The sequence below is a fragment of the Acanthochromis polyacanthus genome, chromosome 2, assembly GCF_021347895.1.
Source record: "Acanthochromis polyacanthus isolate Apoly-LR-REF ecotype Palm Island chromosome 2, KAUST_Apoly_ChrSc, whole genome shotgun sequence".
NCBI classification, from domain to species: domain Eukaryota; kingdom Metazoa; phylum Chordata; class Actinopteri; family Pomacentridae; genus Acanthochromis; species Acanthochromis polyacanthus.
The window spans coordinates 29,927,117-29,946,044 of record NC_067114.1 but is presented as its reverse complement, the minus strand read 5'-3'; the positions used below and the strand labels follow the sequence as shown (position 1 = coordinate 29,946,044).

General features: G+C 40.8%; 1 protein-coding gene across 1 annotated transcript; it reads right to left on the bottom strand.

The window, feature by feature from the left end:
• Positions 1 to 176: 176 nt before the first annotated feature.
• LOC110955159 (endoplasmic reticulum membrane sensor NFE2L1-like) lies at positions 177 to 17,143 on the bottom strand. The gene is made up of 8 exons (XM_022200044.2): positions 16,695 to 17,143; positions 13,617 to 14,080; positions 13,130 to 13,321; positions 4,590 to 4,658; positions 4,363 to 4,482; positions 4,080 to 4,251; positions 3,197 to 3,859; positions 177 to 3,044 (listed from the first exon to the last, which is right to left on the bottom strand). The coding sequence occupies exons 2-8, from the start codon at positions 13,896 to 13,898 to the stop codon at positions 2,047 to 2,049; spliced, it is 2,496 nt and encodes an 831-aa protein (XP_022055736.1). The 5' UTR covers positions 13,899 to 14,080; positions 16,695 to 17,143; the 3' UTR covers positions 177 to 2,046.
• Positions 17,144 to 18,928: the final 1,785 nt, after the last annotated feature.

Here is an 18,928-nt window from a genome sequence, read left to right as displayed (position 1 = left end):
GTTCAGTCCAAAAAGATCTGTGTTAAAAACCTGATTTTTAAGTCTGAAGAAGAGTTGAGAGATTTACTTCCATACCAACTTTGACCAACACCTGAATGAACTGGATACTCGGGACTACACAGGTTTTAACCTCCAGATTGAACAACCTGAGACAGAACACACCAACTGCAAAGAAGTATTTTACAAAACGTTTTTTTAATTATTTTTTTTTGTATTACAAAAGATGAGGTCCCAAGTCCTTGAATACCAGCAAGAACTTTCTTTGGACATCCACAAAATACAAACAACTGAGCAAAGCTGGTGAAAAAGTTCAAACTCTGTCTTAATAAAGTTGAAAGACTTTTGATTTTGGCGTCGTCTCGCTCCATTTCTCCACCGTGCAGGGACCACAGGCAAATACAGTGGCTAGATTTCGTCTGCCATGTGAAACACTGAACAGCCGCTCCGACAGTTTCATGGCTAAAAATGATCCTAAAACATTACATCATTTCCTTTCCAGTGATTTGACTGTATATGTAAAGCACTTATGAGGGGAAAGTAAAGCCAAGCGTGTCCGTCTGGCTGTGTTCCTTCCTGAGAAAATCTTTGTCACTTTCAAAAAGTTTATTTGAACAATAATTTTCATGGCTACCTAAACTGATTATAAGTCTTCCCCAGCTCTGTGCACAGCCAGTAGAGGGTGACATCGGCCTTGAGGTCAGAGAGTGTTGCCTGTTTTTAAATCCCAAATCTTTCATTTTAACTATATTAATTACACACATTTTGACCCATCGGTCCTAAAACAGCTTAAAAACTTGTCTTACAGATCTTTTAAAGATCCATTGAAGGCCACAAGATAAAGTACATGCACTACTTTTATGACATGTCCATTCATAACAGTCAGTTTATTTTAGTTTGTGCTGCTGGGGGCCATCACTTTCCAAACCCACCGCTGCATTACATCAATCCAGGACGACCCATTGCCTCACCTTGTTCTCAGTGAACTCCCCATGAAGCATGACGCTGCTAACTGCTTCCACTGAGGTTTCATTGCTGGTGATTGCAGCATTAAGCATGAAGCTTGGTGAGGAGGTGGTCCTCGGTCAAAGGAAGAATCCACGGAGCTCTCCTCGTAGTCATCTAGGTTATTTTTAGGTGAATACATCCTATGAAGTGCTGCCACATTCTGACATAGCTTACAGAAAAACATGAGCTTACTGTAAATTGTCGTTGAGACCTGCTAAGTCCGTGAAGAACTAGGAGTGGAGCTATTTAAAGTAGGGTTTAGTTCCAAGAAGTTTTTATATGCAATACCATCAAGTCCCACAAAGCTGCCACGATGGCTCCAATTTAGAAAACTTTCTCTGGAGATTATCCCTAATGTCTTGGAGTTTTGGTGAAGAGTATGGTTTGTTTCCCCATAAGCCAAATTCTTCACTGCAAAATGCTGCAACCCTACCAGCTCTACATTCTTCCTTCTTGCATATCCAGCAACTCGTCCTTGCTAGCTCTGAGTCCTTTTAGTGTCTACGACTGTTGGGCTGTATTAGCTGACAACCAGTATCTATCCCAGTATCAACTTGTCCAGCTCAATATTTTCAAGTCTTTTTTTTTTAAATCAGGATTTTCCTTCGGCATTGAACTAGCATTTTGGAGTGCTGGTCCCAGTATTTCCCTCTGAGGTTAGCAAGAGCTGAATTCAAGTCTTTTTCCAGTTTCAAAGGTTCATACCAAGGAGCAGAGCAACACAAACGGTTGCCTTATCATCATCATCATCATCATGATAACCAGATTCCCTTTAGCTAAACTCCTCTTTCTTCTGTCTGGATAGCATCTGTCCATCCACCAGGTCAGTAGCCTCAGGGGAATCTAGGTGTTTGAGGATTTCATGGTTTTTGAGACTCAGGAATGTCCGTCGACACCATGAGGACAACTCCTGTGTTCCTTTACTCGCCACCGAATCATCATTCTTTCATATTTTTGTGTTTATGATCATGCTCCCCTTCAAACTCTTCACTTTTTAATGCCCACATCTCCTGTGAAACTATTCTTGGCTTGTCCACCTCGTCACTTCTTCTTATCCCGGTGTTTCTTGCCAGATTTTTCTGCCATTTCTTGGCGTGAAGCCACTGTGACTGTATTACTGGGACCAAAATGAAGAAGGTACTCTGTCGCATCCAGTGGCCTCCCTTCCTCATCCCTCAGCCTGGAAAACACTTCCTGGTACAACATACCCAATCGTCGCTTCATTTCCTGAAGATGCCTCAGGGCTTCCTGTTTTTCTCTTAGCAGTCGTGAACGGTGACGCCTCAAACCTGACACATCGTTCTCCAGTCCCACCAGCACATGTTGTTTCCTCTTCCTGCAGTTCTGAGCAGCTATCTTGTTCTTACCACGGCGCCGTATGTCTCTGATGAGGGTAAGCTGCTCCTCGTCGAGTTGGTAATTGGTCAGTAGGTCGTTAAACTCATCCACTGGCAGATTTACGATGAGCTCGTTGGAGAAAGGGATCTTTAGGGCTCGTGCACGCCGCTCATCCCGGCCCCACATTTTGGTCATAGAGATGTGTTTGGAAGAGGAGCGGCGATAAGGCTTGGTGTTGTCATGATGAGAAACGGATTTGGTGTGTTTGGTGGGCATCTTTCCAAGGTAAGGAGGGGAGTCGGAGGACCTGGGCTGGTTGTATGTGTGATCGTGGCCGATTTGCTCCAGCCAGGAAAAGCCGTGAAGCAGTTTGTGATCTTCATAGTTGGAAGGGAAGAGTTTCGCCACATCTGAAGGATACCCTCCCCCTACCGCGCCCATCTCCTCCTCATCCAGCTCCTCCTGCTTTATGGTCACCTCCACTTCCATACCTGAGGCAACCAGGTCTTCCTCAGCATCCTCATCCTCATTTTCAGAGACGAGACTTCCTATAGCTGACACACAAGATGGAGAGGAGGATGATGATGAGGAAGAGGAGGAAGAGGAGGAATAAGAGGAGGCCTCAGAAGCACATGGAGAAGCCGGACTGCGGCTGAAGTCTAAAGAAAGACCAGAATCTGAGTCTGCCTCATCCTCACCACCTAGGAAGAAGAAACAAAGAAAGCTCAAGGGGAGTGTCAGAGCCTACCTGTTTGCAATTAAATTAGAATTATTGTGCTGTTAAATTAAGTACACATTGCACATTTGTCTAAATAGTACAGAGCAAGAGTCTGTTCCCTCCTTGGTAAACTACCTTGGCGATGTCTTCCTGTTTGACCCTGATCTTCTGTGACCACCATGTCAGAGCCTGAGTGGTCATCATCTCTGCCAGTTTCCTGCTGGGCTATTCCACGGTCCAAGTACCCGTCCTCTTCCAGTCTGGCTACCATCTCAGGACTGAATCCATCCTCGAGAGCCAGGTCCAACAATCTCATCTCATCCAAGATGGTAGCATCGTCTAAGAGGTCACTAAGGGTTCCAGGGAGACCATCTTCATTCTCACCATCCTCCTCGTCAACCAGAAAAACACTGGAAGGAGATACCAGACGGTCTTCAGTCATATCATTCTCCTCCAGAGATGAGCCAAAACTGGAAGATCCCAGGCCATATGAATTAAAGTTAACATTAAAGCCTGGAAGGTTTTCAGGTTCCAACCTATCAACGACATCTGCTGTCAGCAGATTCATGTTGAAGGTACTCGAGGTGTCTTCTACATTTAGTGCCATGGTAAAGTCTTCTGAAGGATTTTCTGCAAGCATATCCGCATGGTCTGGAGGACTGTGGAAAGGATCCACCTGGAGGCTCTCTAAAGTGTGTCTTGTGTTCGGGGCTGAACTGTGGTCATCCAACTCTGCACTGGGGATCAGGGTAAGCAGGGCTGGCTCAATCTCTGCCTGGTTCTGAGGTTCCAACACACCTGGAGACAAAGAGCAAGAGAAATATTAAGAATGGAGGATACACAATGGAGCATTTGGTATAATCATCAGTGGGACATTGAGGAAAAAGAAAAACACAGTAGGTAGACCTCATTTCACAAGTTGGTAAAATATTTTATATGTCATTAAAACCTCTGCTTGTTTTGCATTTCAGTTAAAGAGGTGAGGGATCAACAAGTTTCAGCTTCTGAAGAGATTTACCATACTGCAACGATGCACCCATCAGAAGCACTGCTTGATCAGCCTCCGTTCCAACACTGCTAAGGTTGTTAGAGTTCTGGGTCAGAGCTGCAGACTCAACACCTTGGAAGGTCTCAGATGGTCTTATATCCAAAGTATCTTCAAATGATGTTGTCATGTCTATATCGGTGTTCTGGAAAAGAAGGGTGAAATCTTAATTTAATGTACTGTCTTTCTCCTCTTATCTCGTCATCTCATCATGTTCTTTTTTTTAAGTATTATTAAAACTTTTTCTCCCAGTCACCTCAGGGTCCATGATAGACAGCAGATCCTGCCAGTCCAGTTCCAGGTCCAAGGAGGGGTTATCAGTGGGGATGATGGGGGACAGCTGGTGAGACTCTCCTCTGCCTTCACCATCACTTAACTGAAGGACAAAGCAGAAGACATATGAGGACAGTGAAGTAGTGTTCAAGGCCAAGGACAGAATAGAGTTTACTACAAGAATGACAAGAGAAGAGGAGGGGTCAGTACCTGTTCTTCCTCTGTGAAGGGAAATGTTTCCTCTAACAACCTTAGACACTCCTGGAGGGAGGCAGAAGTCTAGAAGGACAAAGAAGATAGTTGACCAGTCGGTTAGCCAGCCAGATACATGTGTGTTCTTAGTAGCTGTAGGGATGGCAGTGTGATCCGGGTAGTTAATCCTTTACTTTGAGAGACTGAAGTATCTCAACAGGTTTTGATAGATTGTGTGCAGATATTTGGTCCTTGGCGACCCCCTGACTCTTTCTGGAGCATCACCCGCAGGTTGACTTTTTACATGTCATTGAAATATCTTTATTGGAAACCACTGCAGACGGATTAACTTGAAATTTGGTGCAGATATCTGTGACAGTCAGAGGATGAATTCTAATGGCTTTTATGGTTGAGGTTCACATTTTTGATTTCAAATAAAGTGTCTCAACAGCAACTGGAATAATTGCAATGAAATTTGGTGCATATTTTAATGTTCCAAATGGATTAATTTAAATTACTTTATGACAGCTATCCATCAAGAACCATTATTAAGTCTAAATTTCAATTAAGGTCTAAATTTTTGTCATAAGTCCAAGTACACTCAAAACCAAAGACGTTCTCAATATCTTCTATTGTATTTCTGGCTATGTACTTTTCCTACATGAGCCAATTTATTGTAATCCCAACATTTATTGCTTTGTCTTTCAGTAACCAGTGTTCAAGTACAATGTTTGATATCTTATAGTGTTAGCATACTATCCTTTGGTAAATAGCACTAAACACCAGGTACAGTTCAGGCAGATGGTCATGTTGTTAGTCTTTAATGTATTTGTCATGAACCACAGGATGAACTGAAAATTAGACCTGACTGATGAAAGCTCAGAGAGTTTGGGTAACTTGTGGGGAATCAAATTTAACTGCAATCGATCCTATCTCCTTCAAATTCCAACATGCTTGTGTTGAAAAATCCCAAAAGTCATCAGGATTCATACAAATGGTTGCACTGCTGGTAGAGCTAAAAATACCTTTTGAAGAATTATTTTGAAACTTGGTCCACTTCTTCAACACTTAAGCGAGATCATTGGGGAACATTCAGTCTCTGCAAAGTTGATTTTGCTGTGTTATTTCAGAAATGTCCCTTTGCCATAAACATTTTCTGTCTGACCCATATGTGACACCAGAAGAGTGACGGCCTCCAAGAAAACAGAAAGTTTTCATCTGTCAAAAGTAGATTACGGTACTTTTGCTGCCTCTTATCTATGGAGTGTCTTTGGTTTCGTTCTAAAAATGTCCGTCTCGTCTTTCCATCTTCCCCGAGTCCTGTCACAAATCAGACGCATACTTTCCTATTCTGCTGAGCTGGGAGCAGTCCAGGGTTTGAAGCTGAGGCATCCAGCTCAGATTCCAATCATGACAAACACTCTGATCACCTAATTTCACCGAACATATAATTCTACCTACAGTATGTATGTCAAGCAGGAACTACTGGCTACAGGATATTCTGACACCGATACTGGTCTTAAAGAGATCTTTTCTGTTATTATCTAATATTTTTGTCTCTTTATGAAGCTGTGGTGGGCTGGGAACTAATGTAAAACACTGAGGATTGTTAGCTAAAGCCTCAATCAGTTGAATCCAAATGTAACAACGTTTTCAGACTGTCAGTGTTTGCATTGCTAGTGGTCTACAGCTGTTCAGAACCATTCAGAATGAAGTAGACAGTGTGATACACCCCTACGGTTATAGCAACAGCATCCAATCCTGGAAAACTTCACAACCCAGACGGAACCAAATTAGACTCCACTGAAACTTTAGCTAATTTTGTCACACAGTACGACAAACGCACACTGGCATTCCTGCATGGACACATATACAACAATCAGCACATTTTTGCATTAGAATTGGTAGAAACAACAGTCAGTCTGACAATCATGCTCAGATTTACTCCACTATTACATAAATGTCATAAGAGATGTGAAAGCAGCAGAAAATCCTACACATGGTCAACATCAGAAGAACTTTCAAAAATGCCCAACAAAATGTATGTGATAACTGATGATTGTAATATGTGATAAAAGAGCTATTATTTTACTAGTATTCAACAGCTGCAGCAGTGTCATTATGGACACTGCAGATCTCAAGAAAGAGCTCAAATTTAGGGTTTTTCATACATGTCAGATGCACTTTCCATACTGTCAGTCTGCGTGTTGAGAACTGTTTCCCCCAGAGACAGACGGCCAGGCTCAGAATAACTTTAGCTTTATCCTGCCCTGGCTGGGGGTCCTACAGACAAACCCATAGACCCCCAGCAGCTGGCCAGTAAGGACACGTATGTGGTTTTGAATATAGAGGGTCAAGGCAGAGTCACTGTCCCTCTGCACACATTTCTCATTACACTACGAGTGCAACCGAGTGCCAATTCTGAATCCTTCTCATTTCATTCACCACAAACATGCGCTTGTAGCGTTGTAGCATTACTGACAACACTATGTTAGCACTTTAACTAGGGGCCAAAACACAGGCTTAGAACAGCTGATGGATCAGCAAGCCCTCAGGCAAGACTTCACATGCTAGGCTGAGACCTGGACCTTGGCAAGAGTGATGGGTCAGGAGTCTTCTCGGCACCTCCGCGAGTAAGTTTACTTCTGTGGATTTGCACCGAAAAAATCGGCTAATCCTCCATTTAATATCCATTGATCCAGCATTAGCAAGACCGCTGCAGCTCATTCAGAAGATGTTTCACTCAGTAAGATTCTGTCTGGATTGCTTCACTGACTCTTTACAAAGACATAAAGTACTGATTCTACTGGGTTTCAAACCCAGGACCTTCTGCGTGTAAAGCAGATGTGATAACCTGAATATATTTTCTTTTGTTGATGATACACAATCAGTTTTCCTGCCTCTGTATCTGTTTCTTCTTTATATTTGTGACGCCCTTCATTCCCTAGCTCTCGGAGACGTAACAACGACATACTAAACTATGATGTTTTTTTAAAAGTTATTTTTTGGGAACTTTTGTTGGTTTTATTCAACAGGTAAATAGAGAGGAGGACAGAAAAGACCTGCAATAAAGGGCCATTAGCTGGAAGTGAACCTTCACCTCTGACACAGTCCTGTTTATGAGTCACCCCCTCAAACAGTTCAGCTACCTGGGCACCTCTGCTTTCCTTTGTTGGACGACATACCAAACTATGACGTTTTTGGGGCATTTTGGACGACATGCTAAACTATTACATTTTGTACACAATTTGGATGACTGTCATGGCCCCTCCATCCTCCCTCCTACACCCAGCAGATAATCCTGGCTGATTGGACACAGCTGCAAAGAGAGCGCAGCTGTGTCCATTCAGTGATCAGCAGCAGTTACAGCCTGACTCGCCCCACCAGTCACTGCATGCTCAGTCCTGCCTGGTTCATTCCCAGACTTTCCCCTCTGTCCCTGACTCGGCTCCCGCTGCCGATCTCCACCGGTGTACTCTGCCACAGGCTGCAGACCCGGCCTGCCCCTGTTGGATGTAACTGACTGTGAGTTCCACATTAAACAGACGTAAATGACCTGTTCCACTGGGTATTGACACCAGGACCTCAAAGCAGACGTGATAAGCTCAATACTATGGAACCTGTAGCAGCATTACAATACTTAAGAAAAGGCCAAAACACAGTAAAACACATGAAGGCATTTCTATAGAGATACTACTGAACATAACTTATACATATTGACATGTTAGCATGTTCAGTTCCTTCATGACACTCTGTTCCTGTTTACTTCCTACCCCTCTCCTGGATAAGGAAGTTCCACCTCCTGCATTCATGTTCATTTGTTTACATGCATGCCGCCGGCTGGCTGCAGTAAACAGGAGGGATTGCAAAACTCAGGGATGGAGATGTGTGTCAGCACGCAGGAGGCCAGAGATCAGCTTTCAAAACAGTCTGTCACAAGGCCGGCAGGACGCTAAGAAAATGTGTGTGTCTGCTACCGGATACGTTACGGGGAATTCAAAAACACTGTAATACTCCCTGTCAGTTTGATGAGGAGTCTGGAGGGCAGCAGACCGACATGTACTCAGATCGGATACCGGTCAACTCGTACATATGCAAACTTGTGTGTATTGAGTGAATGTAAAATCAGTGTTTTGTTATTTATTTATGGTGATCAAACATGGATTTATAAACCACTGGCAGTTGCTGAATTGTTGTCCCTAACCCTAACCCTAACCCTAACCCTTGCATACGCACGAGTTTGAATACGCACGAGTTGACCAGGTACCCTCAGATCTCTATGTGCTTGATCAGGTTTGGTGTGTGTGTTTACATGCAGACAGATATTCAGGCTTCTAACCTGCAGTAAAATGGTGCTGAGCTTCAGCTAACAACCAACACTATTAGTAAAATATTAGAGGAGTTTTCCTCATTTCCTGTTCTTCCTCTTTATTTTCCATCAGTGTGGACGTTCACAACGACATATTCATCTCCTGTGTTTTATTTTATTTTTTTAAATATTAAACAAATACTGTTTGAAAGGGTAGATTTTGAAAATTTGACTGTGCTCAATGCAAAAAAAAAGCTTTCAAAAATATTTTTCTATTTATATAATATGCATATATTATGGATTAGTCTGCTGATTATTTCCTCCATTAATTGATCGTTTGTTTGTAAAACTGAAAACAGTAAGAGACGCCATCACAATTTTCTGTCAGTTGACTAATTAATCAATTAAGTACTCATGGGTGGTTTAATTATTTACAAAAATCATATTTTACATAATATTTTGTGCTCAGAAATGTTTTGTAAATGTACGTAGTTTCATTCCACCACTGAATGCCTCCCTCCTCTTTACTACCAGAGTTTGATTTTGGTGAAATATCCGTCTCTTCTATTCTTCTAATTAATATTGTGCCGTTATTAGAGAGACAGACAGCAGATGTGGAGAAACAGAGCAGAGCATTCAGTAGCTGTCTGGATTTAAGGCACAGACCTGCTGCTGACAGCATTCATACTCATGTGATATGTGGCCTTACTGCTCCACTAGCTGGACTCTAAGGTTCACATTTCTACACTCACACTGCCCCATAGCAGCTGGAACTTCTAAAGATAAAAACACAAAAATACTTGATACTGATCAGGATAAATAGAGTGTAATAGTACGGCTACGTCATTACCAACTAAACCAATACAACAAGCTGTCTGTCTGTCTGTTCAACACATTATCTGTTTCCTCAGTAAATGTAATGGTGCTGCTCTGTGTGACATGATACACTGCCTATGTGTGTGTGAACATGCCCTGACTGGACATGTAGGCTAGCATGTGTTCTATTTATATGTTCTACAGTCTGTTTGTTCGGATCGGTCACTGGAGTCCTGACTATGGAGTCTTTATGAATCTTGTTTAAAGTGTGTGACTCTGCATAAAGTGCAAACTGAACAGAGTAAATGTGATTATTTCAGGCCTGTACGCTCCCTTACACAGATGCATTTTTATGCATCTTCTCAGAACCACAATTCAGCCTAAAACCTTAATGTCTAAAGAGTCGGGACCCTTTAACTATCTTAGATACCCCCCATGGGTCTACAGATCATTTTCAGTTTCTACGTGTCTGTATCTGAGGTGAAAGATCTGTCAGGGCTCCAGAATTAGAACCGCAGTCAGCACCTCAGTCAGGTAATGTATGGGTTTTAGGACGTCTTATGGGCCAGTGCTAGACTGTCTGAAGTGTTGCTGTTAATAAATGGAGCTCAAGACAAGCACCAACATGCAGCCGGTGGTGCCACCCAGATCAGCTGATGCCCTACCTGTCTGAATTATCTCACTAAAACAGGGGTTTCGTACAGGCTGACTGCACTGTCTATCAGTGAGGCAACACGAAGAACATTAACATTACTTAAACTTCTCATTCTTGGTATTATTCTAGAGAACTATGCTTTGGATTTCAGTGGATATAAACAGGAAATAAGTCATGTTTAAGTGGTTGCACACATCAAGTGTCTTTAAATTAGTCACAGTTTTTTTTTTTTAATTGTGAAAAGCCATAAACACGTTATACTTAGAAAATTAGCAAATTATTCCCTTTAACATTAATGTTAAAGTTAATCTGTCTGATGATTAGAGGTGAGCAGGAGTGGATTTATGCCACCTTTATCTCTGGAAACAGCTACCTGCTATGAGACCGGTGAGAGTGAGTAGTAAAGCTACTCCTTAGTGCTAAAACAAGCAGCTAAAAGATGCTAAAACAAGGAGCTAAAAGATGCTAAAATGAGGGGCTAAAAGATGCTAAAACAAAGAGCTAAAAGATGCTCAAACGAGGAGCTAAAGATGCTAAAACAAGGAGCTAAAAGATGTTACAACAAGGAGCTAAAAGATGCTAAAACCAGGAGCTAAAAGATGCTACGAGAAGAAGTTAAAAGATGCCAAAACAAAGAGCTAAAAGATGCTAAAACAAGGAGCTAAAAGACGCTAAAACAAAGAGCTAAAAGATGCCAAAACAAGGAGTTAAAAGATGCTAGAACTGCAAACTGCATAGAACTGAGGAATGTTGCAACGTTGGATGATAAATCTTTGTAGGTCATCACAATAACTTCTTACAGAACACATTGCCTCATTACTGATCAAAAACATTGATTACAGCAGTTTTCAAAAGACAGGCTGCCGCTGCCCCACATTTGGATGATGACTGAATGATTGAATTTATTTGTAGCGTAAGAAGAGTAAGAAAGTTGGTAAGATGTTTTTACAGTATTTCAGCTGTACTGATCATATTGCTTCAGCTTCCTGGTGAGATCATTGGAGGGGAGGGAGGTTTCCTGGTGACTCATCTGTTGCTGAGTCATTCCCTCATGACATTAAGTTTAGTTTTGGTGGCAAACACCACTCTAGTGGACTCTACTGATTTATAGAATGTTAACATTCCCAAATCTTTATTTTATATCTATTTTTGTGGCATTTTGATAGATTCATAGTTTTCTGACAAACATTAGTAATGTGTCACCAACAGGCTGCTGTTCAGCTGCAGAAACCAAGACACTTTCACTTCTAGAGGACTATGATTTAATTTGTCCCTCTGTAATCTAAACATAATTTGGCCATCCCCTAACTTTTTCTAGCACTACCATGCCATGTGCAGCTTTAAGTGAAATTGTTTGATGAATTCGTCCAGATAATGACGGTCTGAGTCTCCGATTGATCAGCCACCACCAGGCTAAACTTTAACTAATTCCATTCATATCAGTCTTAGCTTTACCTTTAGTACCAATTAGCTAATGTTGGATTCTAGCATCCTAAGCTAATAAACTGATTATCATGCAGAAGATCCTCAGTTTAAAGTTCAGTGGACCCACTAAAACCCTTTCAGTTTTAGAAATCAATCATCTGCCTTTCTTTACTACATCATGCAGCAATAAGGGTGTTAAGAAGTGGGTGAAGAGGCAAAGTTTGAGCTTCTTCTCTCAAGCTGTCCTGGCCCAAAGTTCATTAACCACATTTCAGGTCTATTTATGGTCATCACCTGCCTCCATAATGGAGTATGGCTATTTGGAACAGCTATGAACGCTTTTGGCCGAACAGCGTCTTAGCTTTGGGCAAAAGGTGGCCAGAAATAATGCTATGAACAGTTGGTTGATACCATAGGTCCAACAAGGTTATGACATGGACGAAGGTCAAAAGTCTTTCTTGGTTATGAAGCATGCAAATCCTATTATTGAGCATGGCTTTTCCTCTCCATTCCCGAATGGCTCTGCGAACTCTCTCGATGCCAAGGCTCGTACTCAGGGGAATATCCAAACTGTCCTGAAGTAGTTTCTCCACAAAGTCCACCATTGACGATCTGTTTGCTGCCATTTTGTGGACATTATTCAATCTTAAATTCACCCTACGAGATCTAATTTCTTGGTCGAGTAGTTCATTCTAGTGCTCACTCAGGACTTATTTTGGTCAGCAGTTGTTCCATGTTTTGGACTTTTCGAGTTTCTGCTTCTGTAATCTTCTGGATAATGGTGGTTAGCTCTGATTTGAAGTCTTGGAAATCTTTACGAAGTTAGCGTTGTAACTTGGAGACTGTGGGCCTCATCAACACTAGCCATAGTTTCTTCACTAATTTCAGAGGTGTTCAATGTACTTTCTTCACTTGTTCTTTCTTCAGTCATGCCTTTTGGCCATGCATCTTTTCTCCCCATCTTCGCCCCATTTACCCCTTGACTATTATTAAGAGAAAAATTAAGGTCTGATACTTTTACAGGGAGATTTAGCAAAAATCCCCAGAGAGCTATCAGTCTAAGCTGCCATTCGGGAGGATGATGTTACTGGAACCACAACCGTTGTACCTTACCTAAATTATCTACCAAACCTGTGATGGTATTTAACCACAGAACCCATCGTAGGTTTCCATTCAGGTTTGTTCCCCATGAATATTTTACACCCCAATATTTAGGATTAAAGGTTCCTATGATATAAATACATCTGAGCTTTTAGTTTCGATGAAGATTCTTGACCGGGTGTTGCTTCAAGAACATGGAACCAAACAGACGACACCTAAACAGATCACACGGTGGGAAGGAAGATACTGTACCTCTTTATCCTCCTCCTCGTCTTCTTCCTCCAGGTTGCTGAGTTCAGCACTGGCTTCCACCGGTGGTGCAGTTCGGGATCTTTCTACCCCGGCAGGAGCTCTCTCCAGCAGGGAGGACTGGCCTGAACAACCAACGGGGAGAGTGTCTGGTTCTCGTTGGACCAGCCATGTCTGCAGCTCTGGATGAGGAACCTGTAGAGGGAGATTTAAAATTTGATTTTTTTTTCTCCAAGAAAAGACTCTGTCCATCCTTTGAAAGGAGTGGAAGAACATCTACAGTAAAGACATATGATCTAAAGCATGTCTAGATAGATAGATACTTTATTAATCCCGAGGGAAATTCGAGAGTATGGAGTACTTATTGTAAAATGTGGTAACAGCTAGATGAGAATATTGATACACTCTCATGTCAGTATGCTAGATCTCTAGGTAGAAGCTGTTAACTGTAGAGGTAAAGACATCCTAGACAGCAGACAGGTGTTCCTACCTGCAGTCTGTCCAGAGAGTGGACCCATCCCAGCAGCCTTCGTGCTGTGAAGAACCCATCCAGATCCACACTTTTGGGGTGAAGGCCGTGACCCTCCTCCAGCCGGTTACGAAGGTTGTGGAACTGCGTCTGGGTCAGTGCTGAGGTCGGGCCCAGGATCATCTCCTGCCAGGAGGGAGGCAGGTAGGGATCCAGCCCCACGTCCACCCTCACCCCACAGAGGCTCAGCAGGATGGCCATCTGGATGAGGCCCTCAGTGAAGTATTTCTTCAGGTATAGCATGATCTCCAGTGGGTCAGGAGATGTCAGTTGATGAGAACGGTCTGCAGAGGTTAGTGTCGGTCACCACCACTGTGGCTTCCCTTCAGTTGTCTGGTTCTTATCAAGATGTTCAGACTCTGTATGATGGCTAGGTGGGAATCAGAGCAGCTTGTAAAACTTACAAATCCCACTTTGCTCAAAACCTAAAGCAAAAAAACAAAAAATAACTCCATTTTACAAAGGATTTTTCGTTGATTAAAGGTCTTTTTATGTGAAGTTCTATCACATCATTTGCTGCTGAGAGACGCATTACACAACTCAAAAACCAAACATTTCACATAAAATATAAGAAAAAACTCAAATGTACATCATGTTTTCCCATAGCACAAGCTTTAAAATGGCATTTTTTGTGAGACAATTGTTCAAAAATCAAAAACACAAAAGTGGTTAGCACTTTCTCCTTGCAGCAACAAGATCCCCGGTTCAAATCCTGGCCTGGGATCTTTCTGCATGGAGTTTGCATGTTCTCCCTGTGCATGCGTGGGTTTTCTCCGGGTACTCCGGCTTCCTCCCACAGTCCAAAAACATGCTGAGGTTAATTGGTTACTCTAAATTGTCCGTAGGTGTGAATGTGAGTGTGATTGTGTGTCTGTATATGTAGCCCTGTGACAGACTGGTGACCTGTCCAGGGTGTCCCCTGCCTTCACCGAGTCAGCTGGGATAGACTCCAGCACCCCCCATGACCCTGGTGAGGATAAAGTGGTGTATCGACACTGGATGGATTATTGTTTTCTACTTTTGCATCGTTTTTATCTATTAACTTGTCTATATCTATGTCTATAACTTATCTTCATCTATTATTAAGTAAATAAGAAGAAATAGCTAGCCAGTTAGCATATTTTAACATGATGTCCAACCACTACAGTTTATTATCCTCTCATTTGTAGAGTAAAATGACACATTGTTCCAGGCTAGCTGTTTAGTCTTTGTGTTAAGCTAAGCTAACTGGCTACAGATGGTAGCTTTGCATTTAGCATAAATATTTTTCTGTGGTCATTTTGTGTCATTTTATCCTTTTTTTGGTCATTTTAGAACTGAAAACAGCAAAATGTCAACTATGTTACAAAAAGTCCTACAATTATATAATGACCTGTTTATTGTTCGTGTCTCTACTGCTGTTTCAAAGCACTACTATCCTGTGCTAGTTATAATAATAATAATAGAACTACAGCTATCAGCGCTAATCTTCCCCTGCACGGAGCTGCAGTTTGACAGTTATTGTGAGCAGATAAGAAGTCAGACCCACAGACAGTCAGGCTCTGCATCGCCACCCAGAGAAACTTCGACCTACTTCTGGAAAGTCTTTGGTAACCACCTGCCCTCCCACCCTGAATGTCTTACTCACTGCAGCCACATGATGTAACTGCCAGCGTTTGCCTGGAAAAACCCGCCGCTCTCCCTGAGTGCTCACAGAGTTCATGCTACGCTAACCTGTTTACAGTGGAACAGCTGACTGGAAGGGCAGAACTTTTCAGCTCCACCTTAACAACCAGGGATATAAAAGCCTGAGTGTGTTATTTGTGGTGCAGAGGAAATAAAGGTCTTGCTATCGCTGCATGGTGAGAGAGAGTGGTGTGATATCAGGTCAGGTACAGGACGCCTTCAGACAAAGAACCCAGAGAACCTGGTTGAACCCACAACCAGCCAGCAGCATGAATAGACTTAACTTTAATCTGTTTCTTTCTTTGTTTTCCGTTGATTTTGTCAGCTTTATTCCTGTTAGTGTTGATAATTTATAAACTGCCTAGCAAACCCCATCCAAAGCCAACCATTAATGAGGATGTGTAGTATATTTTAATGATCTAGCAGAGGGACAATGCCAACCAACCACCCTGCAGGACAATAAACTGACAACAATAAACTGACATTCTTTCATATTCTATTGTTATAAAACTACTAGTAGACGAGTAAACCCTATACCACGGCCAAATGGTGCAAATTCAACAGATTTTTAAAGTAATCATTACTTTTCTGTATATTAAATGCCACAAAATAGTGTGGAGCGATTGTTACAGGTTGTCAAATCTCTCCAAACAGATCAAAAACAGGTCATGATGACGTCAGAAGCAAATAATACAAAAGATAACCATTAAATCCATTATCAGCTGGTGATGATCTCATCGTTGCAGTGGAGCATAACACCCTACTCATAGCTCATGCACTTAAATACATAAAAAGACTCTTATTTTAGACAAATGTGAGTCTTGTACTACTAATATTAATACTGATGCATCTTTGTGGTGTGTTTTTGTGGTGTTTTTATATCCTGTAATGTAATGTTTTGTGTGTAAAATTTTGAATTTTGAAGCTCTCAAATACATATAAAAGCACAATATTCTGAGATTTTATGCTCTAAGCTCCCTGTTTTAAAGAGATCCGGCTCCTGTGAACTCAGTTTGCTAGTCTGGTCCCTGTAAACATCCTAAATGCCCGTTATTCTGGACTGTCTGTGAGTAAATAGGGTGTGAAGCAGCGCTGGATGAGCTGGAGCAACAGGTTACACAATGTTTTCATGAGCTGGGATATTTTTATGACCTGGAAGTTTTCATCCCGCTGTGTACAGACTCAGAAAAACACCACAGAGAGAAAGTAAAAATCAAAACCGATCCATGTGAGCAGCATTATTACAACATTACCGGAATATTACTGAGATTTCAGAACTTTCACATCGCAGCTATTGTGTAAAATCACAGCCAGAAATAATCTAAGAAGCACAGATAAATATCACACATGTGACAGGAGTTAGTTCTGTCTTACCAGAGCTGGTTATTCAGTCCGGTTCTGGAGCTTTATTCCAGTCCTTCAGTCCGGGTTCACTTCTGTTCTGCTGCTGTGGAGGGCGGGACCTATTTAAAGCTGCACCCCTTGGTGACGTCATGACTCCTCCCCCAAAACAAAAGGCATGAGGCAATAACACTGCTGTCAGAGCAGACATGAAACACTCCACTTGTCACCGAGAAAAGCTTTTTTTTCCCACTGAAGGTCACATTAAATTAATGATAAATCCCGTGTAGACGTAGTTAATGTGGTAAATGACTATTGTAGAATTCTTAAAGTGGAAGTTTTCATGGAAAACATGGAATTTTCTGGGTGACCCCAAAGTTTTGAACAGTAGTGTATATTTTTAGTGTTTTTTGACTACCTTTTACTAGGTTTTAACGGTATATTTACAATATTTTTACTGTATTTTACTATATTTTTTTCTGTGTCTTTTCTGTATTATTACTATATTTTTTTCTATATTTCATTGTATTTTTCTCTATTTTTATTGCATTTTTACTATATTTGTCCTACATTTTTACTATATTTTTACTGTTTTTTAAATTTATTTTATTATATTTTTACTGTACTTAATGTATTTTAACTGTATTTTGCATTTTTGCTGTATTTATATATATATATAGCTTTTTACTGTATTTTTACTACATTTTACCTCTTTTTTTTACTATTTTTTTTAGATTTTTACTGAGTTTTTACTATATTTTTTCAATATTTTTTTTCGATATTTATTCTATTTTTTTTACAGTAAGTAAATTCTATCATTTCTTTTTTGGCACAGCAGGAGAACAAGCATAGTGAGTTTTATTTATTTTATTCATTTATGAACCTTTATTGAACCAGGAGAAATCCCACCGAGATTCACAACCTCTTTTTCAAGGCAGTCCTGGTCAAGATAGGCAGCAGCAAATAGAAAACACAGTTAAAACACAATTAAAACATGAGCAATGAAAAGAGCAAATAAAAAGATTAAATTTACAAGGAAGTAACGGAAAACGTGTTGTAGAGTCGACCTCAACAACTCAGAGTTTGGGTTTAAAAGCTCTCAGTGTGATGAACTTGGTTAGCTTCCAGTCTTTCTGCAGCATCTTCCATGTAAAACATGCAAAGCAAACAGAAATGTTTTTACCAAGTTCAGCACAAACACGTGGAACAGAAAGCAACCAGTGATGTTGTTACTGAGCTTTAGTAAAATGGGACACTTCCTGATACGATCCCATAAACACAAACCACTTCCTTCTAATGTGCAAACGACCAAACACAGAAGTGATGAGTCCACATGAATACAGCATGTTTACAATACGTCCTGAGAAGACTTTTCACTTTCATTAACTCTTGTTAAAATGAGACGGTGTATATTTTAATATAAAAACTCAGAAATTGAAATTTTAAAAACCTTTTTCAACATTTCAGTGCCTTCAAATAACTGGACAATGAGAACCACAGCATCCACCTCACAGTAGCATTTATTTGCCCTTTTTGCTTTGTTTGTTTGTTTGTTTACTATTTTGACCACAGCCACAACATGAGCCCACTGATTCATTCACTTAAAAACATTTCTATCTGTCATACTTACTGAAGTTATTCTCCACGTGTTCAGAAAAAAGTACAACTACAAACAGCTAGCTAGAGCTTTTATTCATTTGGAGTTAAACATGGATATGCTAGCTTTTCTTAGCAAGCTACAGCATCTGGTAACATAAAGAGAAATTTTATATGATCCTATTTAGAAATTAGATTTTTTAAGACATCATGTATTTCATGATCCTCAAACACATTTTTTTCCATCAAAATGATTCAGATCAGTGTCACATTTTACCATCAGGCAACATGGACACCAACAAAATTAGCATTTTTCAAAAGGTTGAAATGAGTATAGAATGGATTCTTAGTCATTTTGATACATTATTTCATTGGATTACATTTATATTTACATTTTAGATTTTGTAAGAGTCACTATATGTGATGTTACATCCACTTTATAACTTTTATTCTTCATCAAATGCATTTACAGCAACGCATAAAAAATCTATTCATTGCAAAGCTCCTATTTTTCTGATCTTCAGCATTTGTTGGTCTCATAGAACTAATGAGGCTGTCTGAAGGGCTTCGTGGAGTTTGGTAACATTTTCTGAGAACAGGATCCCATTGTTGGACTTCCAGAGCATCACATAGAAGATTATCTGTCTGACAGAGCGACCTGTTATGAAAAG

Bases quoted from the DNA above. Each gene is read 5' to 3' on its own strand.
- LOC110955159 (XM_022200044.2), bottom strand. From the start codon at position 13,898: ATGCTATACCTGAAGAAATACTTCACTGAGGGCCTCATCCAGATGGCC. The intron at 4,483-4,589 runs GTACTGACCCCT...TTTGTCCTTCAG, and splicing joins CCTTCACAGAGGAAGAACAG to TTAAGTGATGGTGAAGGCAG. The intron at 3,045-3,196 runs GTAGTTTACCAA...TCTTCTTCCTAG, and splicing joins AACAGGAAGACATCGCCAAG to GTGGTGAGGATGAGGCAGAC.